The sequence below is a fragment of the Neomonachus schauinslandi genome, chromosome 15 (assembly GCF_002201575.2).
Source record: "Neomonachus schauinslandi chromosome 15, ASM220157v2, whole genome shotgun sequence".
In the NCBI taxonomy this organism is placed as follows: domain Eukaryota; kingdom Metazoa; phylum Chordata; class Mammalia; order Carnivora; family Phocidae; genus Neomonachus; species Neomonachus schauinslandi.
Window position 1 is genome coordinate 12363528 of NC_058417.1, and position 16137 is coordinate 12379664.

The window sequence follows — 16137 nt, forward strand, 5'->3', positions numbered from 1 at the left end:
GAGGCACATTAAAGAGGGCAAAGAACAAGGCTGAGAAGGGCACAGAAGTGAGAGAGGGAGCCTCAGAACAGCCATTTCACAAATGGGGAAACTGAGGCTCAAGGAAGTGAGATGGCTGCTGCAGGTCTCCCAGTAGGTGGAGCTGGGGTTGGAAGCTAGCTTGTCTGGTTCCCCTCTGCTTGCTGAGACAGAGGGTAGGAATGTGAGTGGGAGTGACTGTCTGGGTTCTGACCTACAGCAGGGTGCCAGCTACCCTCATGCTCCCTGCCTCTCAGCTCCACAGCGCCTGTGAAAGGGATGGCCATGGAGCCCTGCCCTGAAGAACAGTACTGGGATCCCCTGCTGAACGTCTGCCTCTCCTGCAAACCCATTTGCAGCCATCAGATTCCACGCACCTGCTCAGCATTCTGCAGTGAGTTCTGGGGCCTGAGCCCCACGGGCTGGATCACCCCTTCTTTCCCCCGAGAGGTCCCTCAGGCTCCATTGCACTTGGGTGGTTGAGAAGGAGGTGGTTAAAGGAAATGTACAATGTGGCACCCTTTTACCCCTCAGTCTTTCTGCTCTGGCCATGCTGGCCTCCTTTCAGTTTCTTGAACATGCTGTTTTTTCCTGCCTCAATGTGTTTGCACATTTGTACTTTATGGTTGGAATGCATTTTCCTGTTATAGTTCCCTCAGCTCCTTCCTACTCAACCTTCAGGTCTGAGGCCAAATGTCAGAGGTCCTATCTGACTACCCAATAGAAATGAAGACCTTCTTTGTTCTTCTCTGTTCTAATTTTCTTTTGAAACTTTTTATTATAGGAATTACCACAGAGAGGATAAAATAATAAATTCCTATCTACCCATCATTAGCATTAAAAATTCTGCCTTTTTATTCCCCAGGCATTTTTTTGCTTGTGTATTTTATTTTATTTTAAAGATTGTATTTCTTTGAGAGAGGGCAAGAGAGCACAGAGGGAGTAGGAGAAGGAGAAGCAGACCCCCTGCTGAGCAGAGAGCCTGATGCAGGTGGGGCTCGAACCCAGGACCCCAGGATCATGACCTGAGCCGAAGGCAGACACTTAACTGACTGAGAGTATCTCCACTATCCATTAATGAAGTAGAATATTCATTGTATCACTCCACAAATATTCACGGAACTCTCTAGCTCCTTGAAAATAGGAAACAGACATGATCCTTCAAGGGGGTTATCATCTAATGGAAGAAATAACTACATTTCAAGGGAGAAAGATAAAGTACCATAAAATGCTACAGTTGGGAGAGACCACCTCTGGCTGATGGGTTGGGGAGCAGGGAGGTATTCTTGGAGTAAACGCCACCTGAGATAAATTGTTAAGAGTTTGTAGATGTGGCGTTGGGTGGGGGGCACTCCTGGAAGAAGGACCAGTGTGGGCAAAGGCATGGAGGTGAAAAAAACACAACAGGAAATATCAAGGTCCAGAAGGGAAGTTTATGAGGTTGGGCAGTGAGGGTTGGTGGTCTGGGAAGCTCAGACACCACCTGCAACAGCCACATTGGGGGCCTGAGGAGGGGAGGAGGTCACACATAAAATGCTGGGAACACCATTGTCATCCCATCAACTCCTTCTTATGAGTGGCAGTGGTCTTATGTGGATTACTGGAACCCCGGGGCAGAGCCAGGGCAAGAAGAGATCACTGATCCCATCTGAGTCTTCTCTGAGTTCCCAGTTCCACCATCTTCCTGGTCTTTTCCTTTACTCTTTCAAGGACTTAAGAGTTGGTGTGTGTGTGTGGGGGGGGGGGGGTGTTGCAAAGAGTCAAAAATGAATATTCTACTTAAACCTTCTATTAATCCAGCATTTATTTATTATGTGTCAGACACTGTGCCAGGAACTTCAAAGCCTCCTAGCAAATTTAAGAAGTCAACATTATTGTTACCTTTGTCTTGGAAATGTGGGAACTGAGGCATGGAGAGACCCCACAACCTGCAAGTGGTAGACTAGGGATGCTCTCAAATCTCTTTGACCTTGAAGTCTGTGTTCTTACCCTCTATCTTGCACAGCCTCTGAAATGTGCCCTTAAAATAACCCTGTGTGAGTCACATTTTCATATAAATAAAATCTTGTTTTAAAGATAAGGGAAGCCCTGTGAAAGTATATGCATTTTGAGTGCATTTCTATTATGCACTCAAAATTTCTCTCTTAAAGCAAGTGTGATTGGGCTTTAGTTTACTTGATTTCTGCTCCTTGGAACTGATGCCTGTTTAAGCTCTTATAATTCTCATTAAGACAGAAGAAACACTATTAGTTTGAGCTTTCCCATCTTCTTTCCAACCCCCTCCCTCAACCTGCCAATGTGGTTGCTGGCTTCCTCCTCCAATCCTTATGTTAATATGAAATATGTTTTTCCTTTATGAAGTTTGAAAAATACAAGTGAAGAACTTATGTGATCATGTAATAACCTAGATTTCAATTTTAAAAGATAACTAGAAAATTCTTATATGTTTAGAAACTGAGAAATGCACTTTTAAATAATCTATAGGTCAAAGAAGAAGTAATAATGAAAAGTGAAAAACATTGTAAAGTAGATATAGGAAAAATACTACATATCAAAGTATATATTGCAGCTAAAACAGTACTTAGAGGACAATGTATAGCCTTCCATTTACATATTGGGAAAGGACTTGCATTACTCTGGAATTGCTTTTGGGGAATTGAATTGTGATTTTTTTTAAATTGTGATGCCCTTGAAGGCCAGCTTCACAGGGCCTGCAGGTCTCTGTCACCCAGTAACATTACTCATTTCTGTCTCCCAGAGGCACTCAGTTGCCGCAAAGAGCAAGGCAGGTACTATGATCAGCTCCTGAGGGATTGCATCAGCTGTGCCTCCATCTGTGGACGTCACCCCAAGCAATGCACATACTTCTGTGAGAACAAGTTCAGGAGCCATGTGAACCTCCCACCAGAGCTCAGGAGACAGCGGGCTGGGGAAGCTGAAACCAGGTCAAATGACTTGGGAAGGTACCAGGGAACAGAGCACAGAGGCTCGGAGACAGGTCCAGGTAAGTCCTCTGAGGTTGGCCTGGTGGTGTCTGAGGGCCACAGTGGGCAGAGGGCCAGGTGCCAGGCCTAGATAAGGAGGGTCTACAAAGCAGGAAGTCCAGAGTCCGGGCAAATGGCCAGAAGACAGGGGAGGGTTATCACAGGATAGAACGAAATTTTAAGCAAAATACATAGAAGTCTGTGGGCGAGAAGGACGCAGGAGGAAAAGAAGAAAAAAAAAAAATCTGATCATTGAGAGCCTTATAATGGAGGCTAAATGAGTTCTTAAAACACAGAGCAGCAGGTAACCAGCAGAGCTAACCATGTGAGCAAGATCTCTGATTCCATTTAGAAACAATGGGGACTTCCAAAGAATGAGAAGGAAAAAAGTATTACAAAACAACTGATGGTGGGGGTTGGCCACCTGGGACATGGTGAGAAGGGTCCCTGGACCAGGTCATCTACTAAGTGCCAACCATTGAAAGTGTCTAATTATCCTCCCAGAAAACACCTCTTGGCTTACCTACCCTACTCTGCAGTGTCAGAAAGGATGGGGTGGAGGAGAAATGCCACGTGGACCCATAAGCACTTGAGATACTTACACTGCTCTTGGTCTGTCAGTGGAGAAACATTGGCTGAAGCTCCTGGAGGCCTGACTGGTTTCTTTCCTCTGTTGTGATTTTCCTCACAATGACATCATTTCCATGGCTCCAGATCCTGGTGCCAAGATACCAAAGGGCAGGCATTGTGCGCCCTGATAATGGAGGTTGCCCAGCCCCAAGTTCTACTTGGTTAGACTGTTGTCATTTAGTCTTTTCTGTTCTCTTGTCAGTGAGCTGTTGCTGTGTAACAAATAGTCCCAAAAACTCAGTGGCTTATTATTCTTACATATTTGGGTTTTGCCTGGGGTAAGCTGTGTTCTGCTGGCCAGCTAGAGGTGGTTCCACTCCATGTGTCTCTCCTCCTCTTCCCAGGACCAGGCATGTCCCTCTCATGATGATGGCAGGAGTGTAAGAGGTAGAAATACACAAGGCCTCGTGTTGCCAGGCTGGGGACATGCACTACATCCGCACTGCTGCATGCTATTACTCAAGTTGCAAAGCCATTCAGATTCAAGGATGGGGAAACAGATGCGGGAGGAGAGACAAAGAATTCGTAGCGTTGGTGAGTCTGTGGCTGATTGTAATCTAGCACAGTCTCTCTCTCATGAGAAATGCTGATTCACACGCAGAGGGGCATGGATACAGAGGGAGGGAGACACAGAACCATGACATGGGGATGGGCGGGGCACACCTGCTCCTCCAGTGTCTAGTGACCCGTATGTCCAACCTGCAGCTGGCGATGTATTTGGATTCTTCTAGCCAAACCCAGAACTTTCTCACCTTTAATGCAATAGGGTCCCCTTCAGATCAATACTACCCATTTTATGGGTTGAGAAACTGAGTCTCAAAATTTAGAGTGAGTTTCTGAGACTTGTACAATGAGTGCATGAGCAGTGCGGAGCTGGGATTCAGGCCAAGTTTCTGGGTCCCAAAGTTTATCCGTTCTGCAAGAGCAAAAATCCCAGAGTGGCATTCACAGGATTGTTAGCACTTCCTGAGGGTAACCTGCTGCCCGTGGGACAAGATTAGCTATTCCTGCTTATGATTCCCAGCCAAGCCTCACCCCTGGAGGGCACTGGGTGGAATCTGGGAGCCTCATGTTGGCTCTAGGAGTAGATCCCTCAGGATGTGTGGATGGGGCTATGTAAGGACATGGTGGGGAGCCGGGGGGGGTCCACATGCAGGTCATGCCTGACCCTGCAGCATTAGCTGTCCCACTAGCCGGGGACACCACACACCCTCCCAGGAACTCAGTGGCTTAATGACTGTCTTGCTATGGCCTGAGTCTCCCCAGAGGTCTGGGGTTTCGGTCCATTCTGCTCTCTCCTCTGACACCTGGGTGTACTGATGGGGCCGGAGCTGTGCTTGGTGTGGATTATAAGCAGGAAGTACGAGGGTTACATGCCGGGAGGGCCAGGGGTGGACCTGTTTGAGAGCATGGACTGGAGGACACCATGGGACCAGGCTGTCTCCAGCTGCGGCCAGTGGTGGAGCTGATGTGATCCCGTCCCCCTTGTGGGCTCCCCAGATCCTGCCATCCCCCTATGAAGTCCGCATCCCTGCCAGGCCCCACCTCAACCCTACTCCAGCTCTTCTTGCGGTCCTTCCAGACTGTCATTCCTTCATGTGACACGTAACTGGGAGGGTTTGCTGTGCGTGGGCGAGGTGGCAAGACCAGGCAAATCCTGTCCCTGACCCCATTGAAGTCACAGTCTAATGGGAGAGACAGACAATGCACAAGACTCAAGCAAATGACAAATCAGTCTCCGGGCATGGTGGCAACATAACGCAGCCAGGGGTGCGATGGGGGGGCAAGGCAGTCTTCTCGGAGGAGGGGCCTTTGAGGCAGACTGGAGTAATGGTGCAGGCTGTGGAGCCAGACCCTGGTTCCATCCCTCACTAACTGTGTGACCTTGAGCAAGTTACCTAACCTCTCTGAGCCTTGGTCCTTTCCTGGGTTGGCCGTGTTAGCTTCCTGCAGGTGCTGTAACACCTGCCCCACACTGGGGAGCCTAAAACCACACAAGTGTCCTCGCTCACCGCTCTGGAGGCCAGAAGGATGATATCCAGGTGTCCAGAGCTCTGGGGAGCATCTCACTGGGGAACCTGGATTTCGTGGGCCTACGGGGTGGCAGTTGTGTTTCCAAGAATGAAAAAGACGCCCCGGGGACCCAGGAGGTGTGTGCAGAAAAGGATGGAGAGGGAAGCTCTATGGGGGGGAGAGGGGGAGTGTGCCTTTGAGGGTTCATAGAGGGTCCCCCAGACACACTGGAAAGGAGCTGTCGGCGAGGTCAGAGCAGAACCCAGAGGGCTGTGTGTCCACAAAGGCAAACAAGGAGGAACATTCTGGAAGGAGTAGGTCACAGCGCAGAGAAGGCTGCAGATGCAAAGAGGCCAGAGGACCCTCTGAAGGGCCATTTTCAGGTGTCAGTAGGTGGAGGCATCCCTGACCTGAGGAAATGCCAGGGGGCAAGGCAGGGAGCCCCTCTCTCACTGTTCCTGAGGCCAAGAAGCCAGGCCTCTCCTTCTCCGTCTCCCACTTAGCCTCATCCTTTATCAGGCCTTTAGCGTGCCCTAGTCCGGTTTAACCTAATTGCACCAGATGGGAAGAAGGCACAGTGGCAGAGTGGGGGGCCCGGAAGCATAGACTGCCCTCCAGGGCCCCCGTGTTCACTGAACAGTGTAGGGTGCTGGGGCCAGGGGCGCAGAGCCCCACCATGAAGATCACAGGCAGGGGGCTGAAGGCCTGGGAGGTGAGGGTGTGGAGGGGCCGGCGGGCAGCAGCGTCCTGCGTGGTGGGGGAACTCTGAGCTGTGGGGTACACGCACCCAGGGAGAAAAGCACTGGCTTGGCAAATGGGAAGCATGACAGGCATTTAAGGAAGAGAAACCCAGCGGCCAAGACAATCAATCTGCAGGTCATGTGTGCAGGGTGGGAAACGGCCGTGTTCTCACTGCGGTCATGTCCATGGAAGCCAGCGGTCAGCATTTCGGGGTCAGGGCGGACACCACGTCTGTCTTGGGAGTTGCTCAAGGTTTCCTTTTGTATGGGAACTGAAGCTAGACACGGCGGCCCTGACGTTGGTCTTCAAAGCCAGGCTGAGAAGGGAGGGGAGGGACGGGCCGGGGCTGGAGGGGGCCGCAGGGTGAAGGGGGCTTCCTTCATTAACCGGAGCGGCTTGAGCAAAGGGGAAGGCCAGGAGGTCTGATCCGGGGCCAGGGAGAGGGGCCGAACGGGAGCAGGGGTGAGGCTGTGAAGGAGTCATCCCCCCTGCCCTGCTGCCCTGCTGCCCTGCTGCCCTCCCACCAGCAGGATGGAGGTTTGCTCTCAGAAGAGGTGGCACCAGACAGAACGGGGACATCGGGAACCCTAGGCCCTGATGGGGGCGGCGGGTGGAGCAGGGGATGCCCCCCATCCTTTCCCAAACTCGTCTCCCCAAACGGCAGCCAAGTGTCACACACACAAGCACACACGGACCCCATGGGGGGTTGTCTGCAGGAAAGGCCCACACATTACGGACATGTGCAGGCCCCCCAGTGACCGGAGAGTGAGGCTCACACTCGCTTCAGGAAACCCCTTCTCAAGGTGAACATTCGGCCCAGGGTCACCACACGTGCACAGGGAAGGAGGGAAAAACGCAGAGTCCCGGATGCTGACCAGGTGGTCCCCATGGACGCAGCCCACCAGTGGTGCAGCAGAGTCTTCTGAGAAAGAGGAGGAACAGAAGTCCTCCTGAGTGTGGCGTCCTACAACGGCCACCCCAGCCTCCCTCCGTCCTACGGACAGACTCCCCGCAGGCTGAGCTGGGGAGGCGTGGGGACACTTGGGGACTTGCAGCATCAGTGTCCCCCCACACCCCCACCCAGGGCCTAGCCGCCTCGTATCCGTTTACACGCACTACCTTGCGGATGCCAAACAATGCTGACAAGCATCTCATTCCCCATTTTACAGATGAGGAGACTGAGGGCGGAGGAAGCTGAGTACAAAGTCCAAAGCCTCCCTCAATTCAAGCAGTGCGGCTGCAGGGCCCCCAGCTGAGCGGTGCCATCTGGATTCCTGGCCCGCAAAGGCCCCTTTCTCTGCCCCTAAGTGACGAGTCATAACCCTGACCACCTGGCCAGCCTGAGCCTGAGCCGGGGACCGCAGCAGTCTGGGGAAATTCTATTTTTAGATGTGAGATGGCCTTGAAGACAGTAAAACAAAACAAAAACAAAAACTAGCCCGGAAACAAACCGTCCCTGGGCTGGGGCCAGTCTCGCTCCCAAGCCGCCGGAAGCCATGTGCGGTGCCCTCTGGTGGTGGTTCTTGGGAACTGCACCTGCAGGTGGGTCTTCGCAGGACTTCATCTTCCGACGAGCACAGAGAACGCGTCCCTTTTTCTCACAAAACCTTTTGACTGTGCCCCTTTGCTCCCAGGGTCAGCAGACAGAGAAGTACGGGGCGAGGCCTCTCTGATCTGCGGGGGCCGGGTCACCAAGGGCCCACAGAAGGCGACTTCTGAGGTCGGGACCCAAGAGACCTTCGTGATCGACCAAAGGAGAGCAGAGAAGGGCACACACATGCCCTCCACCCCCAGGGGAGTCTTGGCACTCACTGCTGCCAGACCCGTGCAGGGCCCATTCGGGTGGTGCAGAAAGCAGCGGGGGACGGCTGTCCCGTTAGTGGGCACGCCAGCTGCTGGGGCTCAATGACCCCCCCCGCCCCCACCCCGGTCCTTCCGGTGGGCCTTTTACGAGGCTCTTTGGACGTGTGTGTCGTGAGCAGAGCAGCTTCAAGCTGTTTTCCTGTTTTGAATAGATGACACAGACAAATCATTTAAGAAACAAAAAGAAGAGGGGCGCCTGGGTGGCTCAGTAGGTTGAGCGTCCGACTCTTGGTCTCAGCTCAGGTGTTGATCTCAGGGTCGTGAGATCGAGCCCCGCGTTGGGCTCCGCGCCGGGCGTAGAACCTACTTTCCCACCTTTCCTTACCTAAGGCACATCTACACATCCTTATGTGGTTCACACCACGGCTGGCATCCAAAGTGCGCACCTCCCGCTTTCGCTGCCTATCTCCTGGGGTTCGGTCCGCCGTAGGCCGACCCAGCTTCTGTGGCTCTGAACGAGGCTCCAGTGAACGCCCGTGTCTGTGTGGGTGGGACGTGGCCTGGACGTGAAGTCGGCGAATCCACGGGCATCAGGAAAGTGTGGTTTTCGTGTTGGGAGCTGGTTCCAAATGGCCCTCAAACTATTCTCCCCACACCCCGGCCCAAACGAGGCACTCTTGTGAGACAGGTGGGAGAGGACCCCTGTACTTTAATCTGCACTCCCCTTCCTGGTTCAGGGGCTCTGTAAAGCAGGTACCAGGGGCAGGTCACCAGCACGAGCTAGTTCCATTGCCCACAGGAAACGTCAGGTCGCTGGTCTGGGCAGAGGGGCGAAGAGCAGCTGGGACAAGCCCCTCACCCCCTCAGGAGCACAGTCTGGTTGTTCACTGTAGCCTCCAAAAGCCACCGAAAACTTAGTGGCCTACAAATAACCCCTTTGTTATCTCGCTTGGTTCTCTGGGTTACTGGGCTCCGCTGGGCAGGTCTGGTGTCTGCTTGGGGTCTCTGCACAGCATCGGGCAGATGGCGTGGGGGGGATGGGGTCACTTGGAGGTTTGGCTCTGATGCGGGGATGGCCGGGCCTCGCTCCTCCCTCAGTCTCAGGGCCCACCCCTCTCCATGTGGCCTCTCTGTGTGGGCTCCCACGTGGCCTCTCAGCTGGCCTTCTCACTCTGTGGCCCCAGGGCTCCCCGAAGCAGAAGCAAGGGCTCCCAGGCCTTCTGCTGCCTCCTCCTGGTGTCAGGGAGGCCCGGCCCGGCCCTGATGTGAGGGGCAGGCTGCGCGGAGGCGGCTCTTTGGGGACCAGCCGTGAACACTCGCTGCCAGGTCTGGCTGGTAGAACTCGCGCCGAGAACATCTGAAATGTGCAGACGGTTAGACTCTCTCCTTGAATCTACACAGCAGTTCATTTGTACTGAGCAACCTGGCGGCCGGGCATTCCGTCCCTGATGTGAATGAAGGCCGCCGGCCTCTCCCCTGTGGATCCAGCTGCACATTGTTGTTGTTTTATTCCAGAGGCAAGTAGGAGTAGGTAGGCAGATGGAAAGGCCTGGCAGTTGGGAAATGGGAAGTGTTGCCCGGCTCAGCCCTATGCCCTGCTCCTCTTCTCTCTGAGGGCCTCAGTCATCAGATCTGTAGCACCAGCGTATGGTGCCCACTGAGGGTTCTTTGCTTCCCCCTTCTCTGGGCCTCCCTGAGCTCCGGGCAAGGGACACGAAGGATAGCACCGCCCAGAGCGCCCGGTCTCCCTCTGTAAACATCAGGGTGGCACCTGCCAGCTCGGTCACTTTATAAAACTCGTGACTCTGAGGAACGTGTTGGGGGAGGCGTCCCCCTCATCGCCTCTGTGAGGCCAGCCCTGAGCACTGGCCCGGAGTCCATCACACCTGCTCCCCGCGACAGTTGCGACTGGGAACAGGGTGACTTGGAATCTGTTTTGTCACCTGCAAAATGGAGTGTCCCATGGTGCAGCCCCTGTGGCAAACAGTCTGGAGGTTTCTCAAAAAGTGACACAGACCATTACCATCTGACGCAGAGATTCCACGCCTAGGCTTCAGCAGAAAACCGAAAACATGCGTCCACGCGAAACCTTGTCTGCAAATGGTCACGGCAGCCTTATGCACGACAGCAAAGCATGGCAACAGCCCAAACGTCCATGGGCAGATGAACGGAGGAACATGGGTTATGACCCTACAATGGAACATTATCCGGCCCCAGAAAGGAGTAAAGTCCTGACCCGCAGGACAGTGTGGATCAGCCTTGAAGTCACGCTCAGCGAAAGAAGCCAGACGCAAAGGGCCACATACTCTATGACCGCATTCACAGGGAAGGTCCCCAATAGGCCCACCCACAGAGACAGAGGGGGATCAGTGGAGTGGTGCCAAGGGCTGGGGGGGGGGGGACATGCAGAGTGACTGCTAGTGAGTACACGGGTGATGGAAATGTCTTCCAATCAGATGGCGGTGACGTTTGCACAACCTTGTGAATATACGCAAACCCACTGAGCTGCACACTTTAGAATGAGGAATGTGACGGCATATGAGTTCTACCTCAATATCTAAAGGCGGGGTAGTCAATCCGCCTTCACAGGAGCAGGGGAATTATGGGAGACGCTCCCCAAAGTGCATGCAAGTATACAGGCTCCGTGGGTGGTCCACATCATCAGTATATTGCATGTGCGGATTAACTCTGGCCCCTCTGTCCTTCTACCTGGGGCCTAGGGGGTGCCCCGATTCTAGGGGCCAGGAAAAATGTCAAGGGGAGGGCTTTGGCTCAGGGCTGAGTCTTCCTCTCGCATCCAAACCAGAGGCTCAAGGCCCTGAGAAGTGGAGTGACCAGCACTCCCGTTCCCCAGGGCCCTCCTGCTTTGCTCTCCCAGACTCAGTAGCAACTGGACCTGTCTCACTCTCCAAGGATGCTTCCCCAGGAAGGCCCCCTCTTGAAGGAAGGCCCAGGTCAGGACAGAGACAGCTTCCCAAGATTTCTGTCTGTTCATTCATCCATCCACCTCTGGTACTGTCCCAACCTACGTCCTATGGCAAGAGCAGACAGCAACAAGGGCCAGCTCCAGAGGTGTCCAGCGCTGAGCTCTTGGGAGATGTTGCTACCAGCCTGGGGTAGAGGGGGCTGATTTCCTCCAAAGTCCAGAGAAGAGTCCACACCAGCCAAGCCTCAGGGTGAGGAAGGGAACCATCTTGGCTTGACAGCACACTGGGACTGGGGGCTCCACCCTCCCAGGGGGCATGGGTATGGCCACGTGGCTTGCTTGGGCCCAGTGAGGGAAAAGAAAGAGGAGGGTACGCTTCAGAGCAGGGCCCTGGACAGTGAAGGGCCCCTCCGGATCTCAGGGCCTCACGTCTGTTTTGGGGCGCCCCCAGGGCTGAAGCTGAGTGCCGACCAGTTGGCCCTGGTCTACAGCACGCTGGGCCTCTGTCTCTGCGCAATCATCTGCTGCTTCCTCCTGGCCGTGGCCTGCTTCCTCAAGAGGAGAGGGGACCAATTCTCCTGCCAGCCCTCAGCAGCACCATGTGGGGCCCAGGCCAAGGCTTCCAAGGGTGAGCGAGAAACGGGCCCTCATACTCCCACGGCTTGCGGGACAAGCTGCGGGCCATCCCCCTGTCCCGGCACTGGTCCTGCTGCCAAAGGGACAGCATATTGCCAGCCCTATCTGGGTGTGGGGGGGCACATCCCTGCAGTACTGTTTCCGTCTTGGTGAAATGAGGTTCAACATCAGGACCAGAGGTGGAGCACCTGTCGAGGGTGCGTGTAGGGCGATGGCCAGGGGCTTGGCAGGGGCGCAGGCTTCCAGGGCTGAAACCTGGAGGAGGCGGTCCCCCTGGGGGCTGCGGGGAGGGGGGGGTCAGCCAAGGTGTGAAGGCCTACTCCTAGGCAGGCTCCCTAGCACAAGGGAGGCGCCAGGAGGGGGTGCTGCTCGTGGGGCGCGGGCGGGCAGGGCAGTTCACCGTCTGCGGGAACCCGACAACCTGGCCGCCTGTCCCCTCGGTGCAGGGCGGTTGAGGAGGGGTCGGGGCCAAGGCCAACGCCGTCGCCCTCTCCCCTTCCCGCAGATCACTGCATGGAAGCTGGAAGCGCCGCGGGCACGCCGCCAGAGCCGGTGGAGACGTGCAGCTTCTGCTTCCCGGAGCGCAGGCAGCCCACCCAGGAGAGCGCGCGCGCGCCCGGGACCCCCGACGCCGCGCCCTTGGGAAGGTGGGGGCGCCTCGACCCGACGGCGACCGCACAGCCCTGCGCCCGCACCCCCGACGGCGGCCTTGAGGTCCTGTGCGCACCCGCCGAGGAGGGAGGCCCCGCCGCGTGACCTGGGGGAAGGGTGAGACGGGGAGAAGGATAGGGGGTGGAAAGGGAGGGAGAGAGGTGGGGAGGGAGGAAGGGAGGAGGTGGGGAGGGAGGGAGGGAAAGAGGTGCCGGGGAAGGAGGCCTGTCACATCTTTCTGCCACGTCCCCACTGCAGGTCACCGTCACCTACACACCTGCAGTGAAGTCATCACGCCTGCTGGACGCAGCCCCCAAGAGCCCTTCTTTAGAAATAAAACCTTCCCGGCTGCCCACTCCTCCCTATCCCTGGTTTTGGTCTCGTCTCCCCTGTGATGCCTCTGGACGTCCCACCTGTCTCGCTGCCTCCCTGGGCTCGGGGCTCCACCACGAGGCAGCTGCTGGCTTTCCGAGGACCTGCAAGTTGACCGCCCCACCAGGCTCTGGACCCACTGAGCTTGTTGACCTGTGCGGGGTGGGAAGCAGCGGTACACAGCGGGGCCCTGCGGCCCGCTTTCATTTAAGAGGGACAGCCAGAGTGGGGGGACGCCGGTGGGGGTCCTCCAGGAGGGCTGGGCTCACCTGCATTTCTTTGACAAAACAATTTCTCCACCGAGCCTCCTTAGGCATGGTGCCGCACGGGGAAGCACAGTGCAATTCTGCACGTGCGTGTGTGCGCACATGTGTGTCAGTGTGTGTGTGTGTGTGTGTGTGTGTGTGTGGTGGGGCATGGGGTGGACAGGAAGGGGCAGGCTGAGCCCAGGGCACCCAGCCGCTCTGAAAGCCCGAGGCTCTTTACACACACCGTTGGTCCCTATCTAGTCACCAACCTGCACTGTGAGTGGCTTAAGATTCTTCTTTGTATTAACCCCCTTTCCTTCTAGCCCTACTCTAAGCGCACGCTAAATTTTATGAGTGATAACACTAAGCAGTGATATCTGAGCATCCACACATTTTATTTGATATTTCTATTGTTAGTGGCATCGAAATCCGTATTTTAGTCGCACTTAAAATGCATGATTCTTAGAAGCATTTACACCGTAGGATAAATACATGAGTAAGCGAAATAAAATGATGTCATCCTGTGCCACGCAAGATTACCTTGCACAGCGACACATACCAGAGGTTCACACAACACACTTTGGGAGGTGTAGACGGGATGCCTGATGCATCATCTGTCCACCCTCCGTGGGCTAACAGGCTGTCTCGCTTTCCTGGGGTTGCTGTAACAGAGTAGTACACACAGGGTGGTTTAAGGACAGAAAGTCACTGTCCCCTGCTTCTCAAGGTGTGCCCTCTGAAGTCAAGGTGCAAGCAGCTGCCTCCTTCTGAGGGCCGTGAGGAATGATCTGCTCCAGCCGCTCCGCTCGGCCTGGCCTGCGTCTTCTCTCCCTCTGAGTCTGGGGCCTAATTATGTCCTTTAGATAAGGACACCAGTCCTGTTGGATCAGGGCCGCGCCCCGTGCCTCATTTAACTCAAATCACCTCTGTAAAGACTCCGTGTCCAAACAAGGTCACATTCCGGGGAGCTGAGGGTTAGGGCTTCACACGGGAATTTGGGGCTTCTAAAGTGTGTCTGCCCAAGACTCACGTCCGATCTGTCGCTCAGTCAGCCCCACATGGCAAATGGCAACACCCGGGCAGCAGTGTTTCCTGCCACCAAGCCCATGTGAGTAGCTTATCCGATGACAGGATTGACACTAAAGGCCTGTAACTGGGGTGGATGTCCCGCACACTGACAGGGTAAGGGCGCATCTGGGAGCCACCCGGGTGCCGCTTAGATGGGAAGGCTCGCCTGGAGGGTATGCGGGTTTCTATTTCTTCTGCAGTGTTCCAGCTCTGCCCATCCGAGCCCGGGGAACTCTGGGGGATGTTTCTGGTAGTGCTAGGGGAGTTGGGTCTGCGGAAAATGCAGGGTGCTGAGCGCCCGACCCTGGCAGCCATCAGACAAAAATAATCTTGGTTTTTGTCAGTTTTTCAGTTGTTCTTTGTTGTGGGTGTGGGTGTGGGTGTGTGGGTGTGTGTTTTAAGACACGGATCCCTTTGGTAGATCGTAAATGAGAAACTCTAAATACTGTCCATTTTATCCGTGCTCTGGATAAAATTCTGTTGGTTGTATCTCCAACATATATTCTGATTCCTGTCACTCGTCACAGCCCCGGAGCCAGGCTCCTGCCAGGGCTCCCGCGGGTGAGTGCACAGCGCCCCCTGGCCTATCTGTCGCCACCCTGTCCCCTAGCCCGGGGCTCAGCCAGCTCTGCTGGAAAGGATCAGAGGGTCTGGAAAGGATCAGAGGGTCAGTATCTTGGGCTTTGTGGACCATTTTGGCCGGACAGTTACCCGGCCCCCACCACAGTAGCAAGCAGGGAAGGCTGTGCTCCATAAAACGGCTTCCAGAAACAGGTAGCGGGCCAGATTTGAACCATGGGCTGTACCTTGCCAACCCAGCCCTTTCCCTATTCATGGCAACACCGATCTTTTTTTTCTTTTCTTTCACTTTGCATAGAGCATAAGACTCTTACAACAGTATACTCTCAATGCCCCCCAGCTTCTGTGCTGCCGTTCTCACGCATTTTCCTTACTGGTTCTATCAACTCTCTATACATCACTACTATTTTTGCTTTAGAAGTTCAGTACCTTTCAGAGCAATTAAAAATAAGAAAAACAATGCCTTTTATATTTACCTAATTTCTGGAAATCCTCACTGTTTGGTGTAGAGCCAAGTGTCTGGGAACATGTTCCTTCTGTCTGAAGAACTTCCTTTATTCCTTGTCCTTGCAGGACATGAATCCTCTCCATTTTTACTTGTTTGGAAAAGTCTTTATTTCTCTTGCGTTTCTGAAAGATGTTTTTGTTCCTGGGTATAGACTGGGGTTGCTAGGTCTTTCAGCATTTTAAAGACATTATTCTATTATCCGTGGTTTGCATAGTTTCTGACAAGACATCTACTCTGATTCCTCGCTTTGTTCCTTTATAATCTGTGCCCTCATTTCCTTCTCCTTTTCTTACCTTTTTATTTATTCTAAAGATTTTATTTATTTATTTGACAGAGAGAGAGAGAGCCCAAGCAGGGGGAGCCCGATGTGGGACTTGATCCCAGGACCCCGGGATCATGACCTGAGCCAAAGGCAGTCGCTTAACCAACTGAGCCACCCAGGCGCCCTCCTTATCGTTTTAGCAGTTAGAATATGTTCTATCTAGGACTTTTTGTTTGAGTTAGGGTTTTTTGTTTGTTTTTTTGAGAGAGAGAGCACACACATGAGCAGGGGAGGAGGGGCAGAGGGAAAGGAAGAGAGAGCACCCTAAGCAGGCTCCATGCCTAGCATGGAGCCTGTCACGGGGCTCGATGTCACGACCCTGAGATCATGACGTGAGCCAAAAACAAGAGCTGGACATTTAACCAACTGAGCCACCAGGTGCCCTGGGTTAGGTTTGTTTTTTACTTAGCCTGCTTGGGGTTCTCCGAGATTTTTTTGATCTGTAGCTTGGTGTCTTTCATTATTAAATATATATATATATATATATATATATATATATATACATGCCATTCATTATCTCTTCCAACTGTTTGCTATCATCCCACAGCTCGGGTGCCCTATTATTTTGTTGGGGTTTTTCCCCCCATTCTTTTTTTCTCTTTGTGGTTCAGTCTGGGTAATTTCTATTGACCTTCAAG

At 54.0% G+C, this 16137-nt stretch overlaps 1 protein-coding gene across 1 annotated transcript; it reads left to right on the plus strand.

The window, feature by feature from the left end:
* The first annotated feature begins 263 nt into the window (after positions 1-263).
* TNFRSF13B (TNF receptor superfamily member 13B) lies at positions 264-12750 on the plus strand. The gene is made up of 5 exons (XM_021694764.2): positions 264-412; positions 2777-3022; positions 11567-11743; positions 12257-12519; positions 12661-12750. Exons 1-4 carry the CDS (start codon positions 298-300, stop codon positions 12505-12507), a joined length of 789 nt encoding a protein of 262 aa, XP_021550439.1. The 5' UTR covers positions 264-297; the 3' UTR covers positions 12508-12519; positions 12661-12750.
* Positions 12751-16137: the final 3387 nt, after the last annotated feature.

Excerpts from the sequence above, each read along its gene's own strand:
- TNFRSF13B (XM_021694764.2), top strand. The coding sequence starts at position 298 with ATGGCCATGGAGCCCTGCCCTGAAGAACAGTACTGGGATCCCCTGCTG. Across the intron at positions 413-2,776 it reads CACCTGCTCAGCATTCTGCA|AGGCACTCAGTTGCCGCAAA; the intron begins GTGAGTTCTGGG and ends TCTGTCTCCCAG. Across the intron at positions 3,023-11,566 it reads AGGCTCGGAGACAGGTCCAG|GGCTGAAGCTGAGTGCCGAC; the intron begins GTAAGTCCTCTG and ends GGGCGCCCCCAG.